This window comes from Callorhinus ursinus, unplaced genomic scaffold (assembly GCF_003265705.2).
Source record: "Callorhinus ursinus isolate GAN/ISIS: 27379988/994484 unplaced genomic scaffold, GSC_fseal_2.0 scaffold1, whole genome shotgun sequence".
Lineage (NCBI taxonomy): Eukaryota > Metazoa > Chordata > Mammalia > Carnivora > Otariidae > Callorhinus > Callorhinus ursinus.
This window is the reverse complement of record NW_027397063.1, coordinates 141749677-141763144: the sequence shown is the minus strand read 5'-3', so window position 1 is coordinate 141763144 and position 13468 is coordinate 141749677. Positions and strand designations below refer to the sequence as shown.

Sequence of the window (13468 nt, the reverse complement as noted above, 5' to 3'; positions counted from 1 at the left end):
CGGCCGCCGCGCCGCGCACCCATGGACGGCCCGGCCATCATCACCCAGGTGACCAACCCCAAGGAGGACGAGGGCCGCGCGCGGGGCGCCGGCGAGAAAGGTGAGCTGCGGCGCGGGCGGGCGGCCGCGGGCTGGGGGCGGGCGCACTCCCCGCGCCGCTGCCGGAGTTGGGCGCCGTGCGCCTGTCCCGGCCTGGGGGAGGGGTGCGCCGGCGCCAGAGGGTGCGTGGGTGTGGGGGTGCGCCCGCGGGCTAGACTGTGAGCGGGTGGCGGTGACCCTGAGGGGCTGCGAGTTTGGGTTTGCGCTCCGCTGACCGAGAAGTTGTGAGTGTGTGTGTGTGTGTGTGTCTTGCTGGCAGTCTGTGAGTGCGTGTGCCCTGGTAGGTTTTGTGTGTGCATGAGACTGAGAGGTGGTAAGGGGGTGTGCACCTACCAGAGAGGTGCTGAGTATGCTGTGCACCTGACAGGTTGTGAGTGTGTATATGTGCCTGGTGGATTCTGAGTGCGCACTTATGTGTGTGTGCACACACCAACTGAGATTGTAAGGGTGTGTATGCACCTACCAGAGAGGTTGTGAGTCCAGGTTTTCCTGCCAGGCCATGAGTTTTTGTATGTAGCCGACTAAGAGGTTGTGGAGTGGGTATGTGTGTGTCTGCCTGAGCGTGAGCCTGCAGAAGGGTTATATGTATGTTCCCTCCTGACGGAGTGTGTGTGTGTGTGCGTGCAGTGTGTGCTGGCAGGTTGAATAAGTTGTGTCCATGGACGGGAAGGGTGTATGTGTTTGTGCACTCATACACAGGAAGGCTGTGCGCCTGCTTGTGTCGCAGGTGTGCACCACTGAGGCTGTGTGCCTGGGTGTTTTAGTTGGTGGTGCAAGTCCTGGGGGGGAAGGAGGGGGATGGGCAGTGCCTAAGCCGTCCCCCCCTTTTGCTACTGTGTAGTCTCAGTGACACCAGCCTGTTGGGAGTGCCAGCAAGGTCTGGTTCTCCCTGGGCCCTTTTAGGGCCTGCCTCTAACAGGCACTCAGAGAGCCCTTAGGGTGCCAGGTGTCCCTTCCCTCTGTGCTGCAGTGCCTGGTTTTATTGTAGCACATTTGACCCCAACACCGTCTTCTCTTTCCTTCTGGTTCTTCTTTGTGTCTCTTCCCCTCTCTGAAACTTGGCATCCCCTTTTCTCATATGCCCTGCTTACTGTCCCTCTAGTGAGTTGTCCTGAGGTTTTGAAGGGCTGAGGAATCTGGCTTGTTCTGTTCTGGTGCCTAAAGCCCTGCCTCCCTCTCTTCCTGCTGTGTGCCCCCAAAACACCTGGATTGATGTCAGGAGCAGCCCACCAGGACACCCTCCCCTCACCCAGCCTTCCCTGGCCACAGCCAACTTTGGGAAAGAATCAGATTTCTTTCCAGGTGTTATCACCCTTGCTGTGCCAGTGGGGTAAGGTGTGCAGCCCTTCTGAGGACCCTCCCTCCCACAGTATGGGGTGGGAGAAAACAAGCCTCTCTCTCTTTCCAAGCAGGGACCACTGGGCAAGCCCATTGGAAAATGCAAGAAAGCACCAGAGGTATCCTCAGATTGGGTATTTATCAACCCATTTGCACTTTTGTAGACCATAAACATTATGTGTTTACAGACTTGTTTTCTTTTATGTAGAAATAGAAATCAAATTCCCTCAGGCATTTTTTCTGTGCCTCACAAACTGGCTAAAAAATTATGCAAAGAGGGTGTTTCAGGTGAATCTCTTATGTCTCCCTGGGGCCCAAGTGGGCAACACATAGGTTCCTGCCATTGGGAGCTGTCAGTTCTTGGGGCCCTGGCGTGCAAGCTCTGGGCTGGGTGTGTCCTCTTGGGGAAGGTTTAGTGAGAGGCATGAGGGTGGTTTGATATCTGTGCTTCTCACCCACTCCGGATTGATTGCTTTGTGTGATGCTTTGCCAGAGAGAGAATCCACAGCTCTTGCGAGGAGAGGTGTGGCATAAAGGAGGGAAATATTTGTCAGGGTCTCAGCCCTCCTGCTGCCCCCAATCTGAGTCCCAGAGCGGGATCCTCCCCAACTTTCTCTTTTCCTCTAGCTGCTAGGCTTTTTAAAGTAGAGTCAGTTTAGCCAAAATCCAACCATGTACACTCAAGGATGGTGCTTGTTCTCTTCAACCTGTTTACATTGCTTTTCATGACGATCTTTTATTATCTTTAACAGCTTATTTTGTTTGTTTTCTAGTGTCAGGTCGGCTGATTGTTAACTGATGAGGCGAATACTTGCTGCTCTGGGATGGAGTGGCTAGCTATAATAGGTTTTTCTTGCTGAAGCATTAAAATAGGGCTCAGTTCAGCTTTTCACTTTAAAAAATGGGGGAAAAATTGGTCAATTACAATGTGGCAATAAACTTCATGGCCAGACTTTGGAACAGCTTCTTCAGATTCCTAATCCACTGAACAGGTTCAGCAGTGTTTCTAGCTTAAGCACATTGATCTATTTAGATAGGCACAATATAGTTTACCTACTTTTAATTTTAGGTAAACAATCACTTTGTTTTTGTTTATGGGGCCTGGAATGTTGTAAGTTTTTGTGGTAGGAAAGAAACTATTGGTTTTATTTATTTATTTATTTATTTTAAGATTTTATTTATTTGACAGAGAGAGAGAGACAGCGAGAGAGGGAACACAAGCAGGGGGAGTGGGAGAGGGAGAAGCAGGCCTCCTGCCGAGCAGGGAGCCTGATGCGGGGCTCAATCCCAGGACCCCGAGACCATGACCTGAGCCGAAGGCAGACGCTTAACGACTGAGCCACCCAGGTGCCCCAAGAAACTATTGGTTTTAAAAGCTTACTTTCATCATTTATTCTGTGAAACAGGAATAAAAATGCTACTCTTGGATTTGATATGAGGGTTAAATGAGATGATGTACGTTAAGGACTCTGCCTGGTGTGCCACTATTCCATAAGCCTTTCTTTAGGTGTAGATTTGTTTAAAAAAAAAAGTACTAATAAATATGGGCTATGGTGTTTTGCCCGAGTTGAATTACTTCTTGACACATTGCCACGTGGTGGTGCACTACTTGAAGATGACTGTCAGGATTGTCACTGTCAGCCTGGCCTGTCAGGGAAGATGTATTTCTTACTTGTGTTGGATTGGGTTGATAATATAAAGATGCAGAGACAGATTTCCATGTGAGTTCAACTCAGTCTACTTTGCTATCTACAAATTTACTCTTACAAATCAATAAGAAAAAAATCATAAGAAAAAGCTAAACAATACAGCAGAAAAGTGGACAAGGGAGGTAGGAACAAGGAAGTCATAGACGAGGAAATCTGTTCGATAAATGTATGAAATGATGCTCTTCTTCATGTGAAATAGTTTCATGCGTCAGCTTGGCTGAACATTTAAATGACAACAAAGTAAATAAAAGTTTTGGGAAATCGACACTCTTACAGACTTTTGTTAGGAAATAAAATAAGTACAGACTTTTTAGAGAGTATTTTAGTACTGAATTCTTTAGGAATGCATTTGGCTGCAAGTAAAAGAAAATCAGGCTTATACTATGGCTTAAACCAATAGGAGTTTATTCTCACATAACAAATAGTCTAGAGGTAAGCTCCTGCTGGCTTTGGTTCAGCAACTCATTGATAGCAGGACTGACATCACGGTGATTCTCTAGGCTTTCCTTCAGTGTTGTAACATGGCTGCCACCCCTCCAAAAACCACAGCCACTTTCAGGGCGGAAAAAAGGGACAGTGCCAGTCACGTCTATCCCTTTTACCTGGAAAGCAAAAAAACGTTCCTAGGGACTACTCAGCAAACTTTTGCTGATGTTTACTTAGCTAGAACTGGGTCACATGGCCACCCCTAGCTGCAAGCGAAGTGAGTTTGTTATGGGAGGCATGAGATGATTAGAAATGGGTGGGAACAGGTATTGGTTGGCCAATCAACAATACTGGCATACCTTCAATGCTTCGGGTCTACTTCTGGGATTCTGTCCTAGGGAAATGTCCTCATATGTGATCAAAGAAACATGTACAAGCATTTTCCCTGATGGGCGTATTACTTGCCTAGCAAAAAAATCCATTCTGAGTTAATTTTTTTTATAAGGTGAGAAATGTAAATTCAGTTTGTTTTTGTTTTTGTTTTGCCTCTGGCTGCCTAGTTGCTTCAGCCCCATTTGTTGGAAAGACTATCCTTCCTCTTTTGAATTTCTTTTGCATCTCTGTCAATCTCTGTCAGTCAGTTCAGTGTGGGTCTCTTTCTGGGTTCTTGATTTTGTTCCACTCATCTCTGTGCCTGTACATCTGTTTATACTGTGCAGTCTTGATTACAGTAGCTATGTATGAACTCTTGAAATAGAAGAGACTGATTCCTCCAATTTTTGTTCTTTTTCAAAAATTGTTTTAGCTGTTCTAGTTCTATTGTTTTTCTATATGCATTTTACAATAGTCTTGTCTATATCTGCAAAAAGTCTTGTTGGGATTTTGATAGGAATTATATTAGACCTGTGTATAAATTTGGGGACAACTGACATCTTTACGATGTTGAGTCTTCCAATCCATGAACACATTATATTTCTCTATTCATTTAGATATTCTTTGATTCTTTCATCAGGGTTGTATAGTTTTCAGCATATAAGTCCTGTTGATGTTTTGTCAGATTTACATTTAAATATTTCTCTCTTTCTTTTTAAGATTTTATTTATTCATTTGAGAGACAGAGAGCAAGCACAAGAGAGCATGAGCCAGGGGGAGGGGCAGCGGGAGAGGGAGAAGTAGACTCCCCACTGAGCAGAGAGCCCCATGCAGGACTCCATCCCAGGACCCCAGGATCATGACCTGAGCCGAAGGCAGAAGCTTAACAGACTGAGCCACCCAGGCGCCCTTCTCTCTCTCTGTTTTTAAGTGATCATATTGTACTTTTAATTTTGGTCCGAGTATTCAATGCTAGTATGTAGAAATATAATTGATTTTTGTATGTTTGTCTTATATCCTGTGACCTTGCTGAGTTCACATATTAGTTGTAAGAGGCTTTGTCGATTTCTTGCAGTTTTTTAACATAGAAAACATCATCAAATAAGAACATTTATATTCCTTCATTTCTGATTTGTGAACTTTTTATTTCTTTTTCTTGCTTTATTGCACTCACTAGAACTTCCAGAAGTATGTTGAACAATAGTGGGGAGATTGGACAACCTCGCCTTGTTCCCAGTGGGAAGCCATTCAGTCTTTTACCATGAAGTATAATGTCAGCTGTAGGTTTTTTGTAGAAAATCTTTATCAGGTTGAGGAAATTTCCCTGTATTTCTATTTTTCTGAAAGCTTTTATCAAAAATGGATGTTATTTTGTCATGTGCTTTTTGTGCATCAACTGATATGGTCATGTGAGTTTTTGTCTTTGGTCTGCTAATGTAGTAGATTATATTGATGGATTTTTGAATATTGAACCAGCCTTCCATCCCTACAATAAACCTCATGGTTTTATGAGGTATATAATTCTTTTTATATATTGATGAATTCTGTTTGTTAAGAAATTTTACATCTGTATTCATGAGTGATACTGTTTCTTTTTTTTGCATTGTCTTTAATCTGATTTGGTATCAGCTTCACAAAATAAATTGGGAAGTGTTCTTTTTTTTTTTTTCTGGAAGAGATTATGCAGAATAGGTGTTCATTCTCCAATGAGATCATCTGGGCCTGGAGATTTCTTTTTGGGGGAGTTTTTAACTACAAATTCAATTTCCTTAATAGTTATAGAGATATTCAAATTATCTCTTTCATATTGGCTAAGTTATAGGTGCTTTTTTTTTCAAGATTTAATCCATTTCACATAATTTGTCAAATTCATGTGTAGAATTGTTCATAGTATCATTCCCATATTACCTGTTTGATGCCTGCAGGGTTTGAAGTGATATACTCTGTTTCATTCCTGATATTGGTAATTTTTGTCATTCTTGCTAGAGGTTTCTCAATTTTCTTGATCTTTTCAATGACCCAGCTCTTTGCTTCATTAATTTTCTCTATTGCTTTTATGCCTTCAACTTCAATGATTTCTGTTATTTTCTTTTTTATTTCCTTCCTTCTGCTTGATTTGGGTTTATTTTGCTCTTTTTCTTGGTTCTTGGAGGAGAGCTTAGATTATTGATTTGAGACTTTTCTTCTTTTTTTTTAATGTTTATTTATTCATGAGAGTCAGAGAGAGAGAGAGAGAGAGAGAGAGAGAGAGAGAGGCAGAAGCAGAGGGAGAAGCAGGCTCCCTGCCTAGCAGGGAGCCCGATGCAGGACTCAATCCCAGGACCCTGGGATCATGACCTGACCTGAAGGCAGACACTTAACCATCTGAGCCACCAGGCGCCCTGAGACTTTTCTTCTTTTCTAATGTATGCATTTAGTGCTACAAATTTTTCTCTTAACTCTACTTTTGCAGTGTCCCACAAATTCTGATGTTACATTTTCACTTTCACTCAGTTCAATGTATTTTTTTAAAAAATGGACTATTTTTTAGGGCAGTTTCAGGTTCACAGCAAAATTGAGTAGAAATTAGAGAGAGTTCCCATATAACACTGACCCCACACACGCACAGCCTCCCTCCACTATCAGTATCCTGCACCAGAGTGGTACATTTACTGCACTCTATGAACCTGCATTGACACACTGTTACCACCAAGTTCACAGTTTATATTATGGCTCACTCTTGGTGTTTTACATTCTATGGGTTTTTTTTTTTTAAAGATTTTATTTATTTATTTGAGAGAGAGAATGAGAGGAGAGAGCATGAGAGGGGGGAGGGTCAGAGGGAGAAGCAGACTCCCCGCCGAGCAGGGAGCCTGATGTGGGACTCGATCCTGGGACTCCAGGATCATGACCTGAGCCGAAGGCAGTCGCTTAACCAACTGAGCCACCCAGGCGCCCCATTCTGTGGGTTTTGACAAATGTGTCATGGCATGTATCCACCATTAGAGTATCATACAGAGTAGTTTCACTGCCCTAAAAATCCTCTGTGTTCTGTTTATTCATTCCTCCCTCCCCGCAACCCCTGGCAACCACTGATCTTTTTACTGTTTCCGTAGTTTTGCCTTTTCCAGAATGTTACATAGTTGGAATCATACAGTATGTAGCCTTTTCAGATTGGCTTCTTTAACTTGGTAATATGCATTTAAACTTCCTCCATGTCTTTTCATGGCTCATTTCTTTCTAGAGTAGAATAGTATTCCATTGTATGGATGCACCATAGTTTTTCCATTTACCTACCAAAGGACATCTCAGTTGCTTCCAGGTTTTAGCAGTTATGAATAAAGCTGCTATAAACATCTGGGTGCAGGTGTTCCAGGAGACACAAGTTTTCAGCTCCTTTGGATAAATAGCAAGGAGCGCCATAGTAAGAATATTTTTAGTTTTTGTAAGAAACTGCCAAACTGTCTTCCAACGTGGCTGTTCCATCTTTAGTTTTCAGAAGTTTAGTTATGATATGTCTTGGTGTGGATTTCTTTGGGTTTATCCTGTTTGGATTTAGCTCAGCTTCTTGAATTTGTAGTTTGTGTCTCTTGCCAAATTTGGAAGTTTTCAGCCATTTTCTGAAATATGTTTTCAGCGTTGCCGTTTCTCTACTCCTTCTGGGACGCTGATGACACAAATATTAAATCCTTTGCTATAGACCATGGGTTTATCAATACTAACTATTCTTTTTTCTTTTCTCTGTATTAATTCAGATTGGATAATTTCTATTGTCCTATCTTCAGGTTCATTCATTTGTTCCTAGTTCCCTCCATGCTGCTAGATAGCTCCCATTCACTGAGCTTTTTATTTCAATTTTTGTATCTTTTAGTTCTAAATCTTCCATTTAGTTTTTCTTTATATCTTGTATTTTCTCTCCTGAGGCTTTCTGTTTCTTTGCTGAGCCTTTCTATTTTCCTCGTTTGCTTTAAAGTGTTCCTAATTGCTTTTATCATAGCTGCTTTAAAATCTTTGTCAGATAAGTATAACATCTCTGTCATCTTGGTGTTGGCATCTATTGATTGTCCTTTTTCATTCAATTTGAGAATTTCTGGTTCTTGGTATAATAAATGAATTACAGTTGAAACCTGGACATTTCCATACTATGTCATAAGACTCTGGGTCTTATTTAAACCTTTGTTTTATTTGGTTTTCTCTGAACTGCTCTAGCAGAGAAGGGAGAGCACTGCCTCATTATGCCATATAGATGTAGAAGCCCAGGATCTCTACTTGGCCTCTTTTGACACCCTGCTGGGCATGGAGGGAGTTTCAGCTCCCACAGGGTCTCTACTGAACTGCAGTGGGAGGGTGATGGGAAAGCCCTGACTCTTCCTTTGCCTCCTCTAACACCGCCCCAGTGGGAGAGGGGGAGTACTTCATTATTGCTAGGCAGGGATGGAAGTCCAAGCTGGCCACATGGTCTACACTGACACCTCTGGAGACGGGGAGGCTATATACCAGTTGGTCAGGGATGAAAGTTCCTGCTTCCTACTTGGCCTTCTCTGACACTACCCCAGCCACCTTCCACTCTGATGACATGGAATTCTAGGTACCCATCAGATTTTGCTGGCAGTGTGTGTGTGTGTGTGTGTGTGTGTGTGTGTGTGTGTGTGTGTGTGTGTGTGTTTGGCTACAGTAGAGCAGTTACTGTCTGAAAGTTTTCTGTCTTGCTAGACTATCCCCTTTCTAGTCTTGGGTTATAAAGAATAGTCTTTTGAGGGAACTCTTGCCTGCAACTGTTGGTGTTCGCTTTATCCAGCTTCTTCAGCTAAGTCTGGGCTATTAGAGAGAAAAAGAAACCCCAGAGATCACTGCAATGTCATTTCAAGTCTCAAAGTCCCTAGCTGGTCTTATCTTCTTTCCACCTTTCAGAGTCTTCTTATGTTTACTTTATAAACAGTGTCCAAGGTTTTTAGTTATATTTAGTAGAAAGAATAAGAAGAAATATGTCTACTCCATGTACCTGGAAGCAGAAGCCCCTGATTAGCTTTTAGACTGATCCAAAGTAGTATTTTAAGAAAGACTGGAGTTGGAAAGTTTTCATTTTAAAGGTTTATTTCAACACTGTGTAATGTAAAAGTCAAGGTGAGTTAGTGCTTTGAGAATATTGATTGTCCCCTAAAAAGAGACAGGATAATGAATTCAGTGTGAAATCAAGGCTAGATCAGTAGGGCTTCAGTGACAACTGTTGTTTAAATAACCTTAAAAAGATGCATTCATAAGCTTTGGTCTTAACACCAGAATTTTAGATCAGAGTTCATAATATCTTGATTTAAATATATTTTTGATCTAATATTCCATTTGATTGGCAAGCATGTTTAAACTCATATCTTTGATTTTATTTCTCAAGCAAGAAAGCATCAATTTAAGTAAATAGAAATGTTTTCATAGGTTAGACACAGAGGAGCTTATCCCTGAATTTAGCACTCATGACTGCCCGGACATGGCTTGCTGGCCAGTGACTGAAAAAGTCTGCTTTCAGTCTGGGCTGCTCTGGAAGGAGGTTTTAGGGCTTCAGAAACGAGTGGACTGCACTTGACAGTTGGAGAGTGGTGCCATTTAGAATGGCAGGACTGGGTTTTCAGAAGGGACCACAGAGCCTCGTGTTTAATTCTGAGGTATGTATGTATGTATGTATGTATTTATTTATCTACTTAGCTATCTATCTTCCAGTTTTATTGAGATGCAATGGACATCCAGCACTCTTTAAGCTTAAGTTATATGGCATGATGACTTACAGACATACCTATTGTGAAATGATTACTACAATAAGTTTAGGTTACATCCTTCACCTTGTATAATTACAAAACAGAAAATTCCTTTTTTTTCCCTTATGATAAGAACTTTTAGGATTTTCTCTCTTAGCAACTCTGAAATATACCATACAGCAGTGTTAACCATAGTCATCATGTTATACGTTACATCCCCGTTGCTTATTTTTCTTGTAACTGGGAGTTTACAAGTTTGTTTCTTATGATCATGTTCACCCAGTCCCCCTCCCTGACTCCCTGCCTCTGGCAACCACAAAGCTGATCGCTTTTTCTATGAATTTGGTTTTTTTGGATACCTCATATGAGTGAGATCATATAGGATTTATCTTTGTCTGTCTGACTTACTTCACTTAGCATAATACCCTCAAAGTCTATCCATATTGTTACAAAGGGCAGGATTTTCTTCTTTTTATAGCTGCATAACATTCCATTGTATAGGCATACACCACATCTTTATCCATTCCTCTACCAATGGACACTTAGGTTGTTTCCATGTCTTGGCTATTGTGAATAATGCTGCAGTCAGCTTGGGGTGGGGGCAGATGTCTCTTTGAGATGGTGATTTTGTTTCCTTTGGATATATACCCAGAAGTTAGGTAAATGCCTTTTTCTCTTTTAGTGAAGTTAAGGGTAGAGGAAGTGGGATACATGACAGTAGCAGTGGGTTCACTGGGTCTTTTCAGCCAGGAACTGGCAGAAGTCAGGAAACACTCTGGTCACCAATGATTCTAGACTTAAATATACATATATATATATTTTTTAATGTATTTTTTTGTTTTATTTATTCATTCGAGACACAGAGTTACACAGAGAGAGAGAGAGAGAGAGAATGAGCAGGGGGAGAAGCAGAGGGAGGGGGAGAAGCAGGCTCCCCGCCGAGCAGAGAGCCGGATGTGGGCCTCGATCCCAGGACCCTGGGATCATGAACTGAGCCTAAGGCAGATGCTTAACCATCTGAGCCACCCAGGTGCCCTACATATATATTTTTAATATATGTTTTTTTCACTTGCTTTGTCAGTAACGTATGGTGCCAGCGTCAGGGAATGTAAGGAGTCTCGAGTAATATTAAAGGTATGATATATAACTTCAAACTTATTTTCCAGATCTTAAATCTTGATCTATCAGACATTTAATGTTTAGTATTTTAATGACCTGCCTTTCTTTTTAAAATCTACTTTCTTTAAATAGTTTTCTTCCCTTTAATCTTTTAACATACACTTTCCTATTTTCAAAAAAGTCAAAATACATATTCATTGCTATATTTAAAATAAAATAAAGCAAATATTTGCCTTTATGGCTCTGAAATGACATCATATAATGGAGCAAAGGCTTAGGAACTCTTTGTAGCACTAGGTTGGGATGTGGACATTTTTGTGTTTGGGATCAGGACTGCAAACACTAGGGGCATAGTTCTCTGAAACCAGGGCATAATAAACAGTGGTCTTTATGGATGCTAAGGATTATGTAATCACCTAAGTAATAGCTCATTTTGTTTCTGAGTAGCTACTTCAAGTTAAAAACTGAAAGGTTTCTTTGTAATTATGATTTGTGTTAAGGCTATTTGCCAAAATGTTTTAAAATCCTGGTACCCAAAGCACTTTAAAAACTTAAGGGAAATGGCTTAACATTTGATGACTGATACTATTCTTATTTTTCATAATTAGTATTTAACTTAAGCTTTAAATGTTTCAGGGTATCTTGAAGAAAAAACTGCACCGCCTTGTCAACATGGCTTGAATGAAATGTAGCCTTTTAGTACCAGAGAGAAGTCAGTGTTCCAATGAGAACGTATACTGTACTTTACATTGAATAGAATATCTCCTGCATTCTGATCAAGATTCAGCTTTCATGCTTAGCATATCATTAAATTTGTTCTAAGGATTTGGCTCACTTACGTTCAAGTCAGAAACCATTGACCTTAATTCCATAGACTTCAGTCAGAGCCATATTTTCTTTCCTCTTTTTGAGGAAACGGCTCAACACATTCATTTTGGTTTTGGTTAGAATAAAAACATTTCATAGCAGTTATCAAACAAGTATGCAATTTGAGTAGCTTATTAACTCAGTTAGATGTTTAAACAGTTATTAGTGAGCATTAATTTTTCTACTCTGCTGTATACCCAGTATCACTGCCATAGGCCTGACTTCGTTTTTAATTTTTTTAAGTTTGTATTTATATCGAGGTAAATTTGCGTACACTAAAAATCACTCTTTTTGGTGTAACCCAAGGTTACAAATTTCTGCGAGTGCTGACAAACTCGAGCAGCTATATAACCACCTCCACAGTCAAGGCAGAGAATATTAACATCAGTCTCAAAATACTCCCGGTGCCCCACTGCACCTATCCTCCTTCTATACTCAGCCCCCAACAATGATCCCATTCTCTCCCCTATTGTTTTTTGCCTTTTCTGGAATGACATATACTAAATGGAATCATGTAATATGTAGCCTTTTGAGTTTGGCTTCTTTCATTTAACCTGATGCTTTTGAAACTCATTCAGATGGTTGCATATATCTTTCGTTTGTTTGCATTTATTGCTGGGTGGTATTCACTTGTATGGAAGCACCACAGTTTAAAGGTATATGTTTCACGTGGCGCCTGGGTGGCTCAGATGGTTAAGCGTTTGCCTTCGGCTCAGGTCATGATCCCAGGGTCCAGGAGCCCCCGCATCGGGCTCCTGGCTCAGAAGGGAGCCTGCTTCTCCCTCTCCCTCTGCCTCTCCCCCTGCTCATGCTCTCTCTCTCTCTCTCTCTGTATCTCTGTGTCTCAAACGAATAAGTAAAAAAATCTTAAAAAAAAAAAAAGTATATGTTTCACTTTATAAAAAAACTGCCAAGTTATTTTCCAAAGTGGTGGTACCATTTTGCATTTCCATCAGCAGTGTATGACAGTTCCAGTTGCTCTACATCCTTGTCGGTACTTGGCCCTGTCAGTTTTTAATTTTAGCCGTTGTAGTAGGTTTCTAGTGGTATCTTGTCATTGTTTTAATTTGTATTTCCCTAACAACTGATAGTGCTGAGATTCTTTTTATGTGCTTGCATGCCATGTAAATAAATTCTGTGCTAAGTTGTCTGTTCAAATTGTTTCCCAGTTTTAGAAAATGAGATTGATCTCTTTTTTAAAAGATTTATTTATTTATTTGAGAGAGAGAGTGCATGTGAGCAAGCAGGGGGTGGGACAAAGGGAAAGGGAGAGAGAGAAACCTCAAGCAAACTCCCCTCTGAGTGCAGAGCTTGACATGGCTCCACGCAGGGCTTGAACCCAGACCCTGAGATCATGACCTGAGTCAAAATCAAGAGTTAAAGTAAAGCCACCCAGGCACCCCATGGATTGTTTGATTTCTTTTTATTGAGTTAGAAGATTCTTTATATATTCTGGATACACATTCTTTGAATGAATATGTTTTATAAGTATTTTCTCTCAGTCTTTGGTTTGTCTTTTCATTCTCTTAGCAATGTCTTTTATTTTCCAATTTTTAACTTGTGGTGAAATACACACAACATAAAATTTACCATCTTAACCATTTTTAAGTGTACAATTCAGAGGTGTTAAGTACACTCACACTGTTGTGCAACCATCACCACCATCCATCTCCAGAACTCTCTTCATCCTGCAACACTGAAACGCTGTACCCATTACACTAACTCCCCATCCCCCCTCACCCTAGCTCCTGGTAACCACCATTCTACTTTCTGCCTCTGATTTTGACTATACTGGGTACCTCATGTAAGTAG

General features: G+C 41.1%; 1 protein-coding gene across 6 annotated transcripts in view; it reads left to right on the top strand.

The window, feature by feature from the left end:
- Positions 1-6: 6 nt before the first annotated feature.
- The window catches only part of CTDSPL (CTD small phosphatase like), a 112132-nt gene continuing 98670 nt past the window's right edge, over positions 7-13468 (top strand). For all 6 annotated transcript variants that reach the window (XM_073902124.1, XM_073902104.1, XM_073902110.1 and 3 more), the window contains exon 1: positions 7-100. In XM_073902124.1, the coding sequence (XP_073758225.1) occupies positions 22-100 (79 nt within the window). In that variant the 5' untranslated portion in view covers positions 7-21. The remainder of the gene's footprint in view (positions 101-13468) is intronic.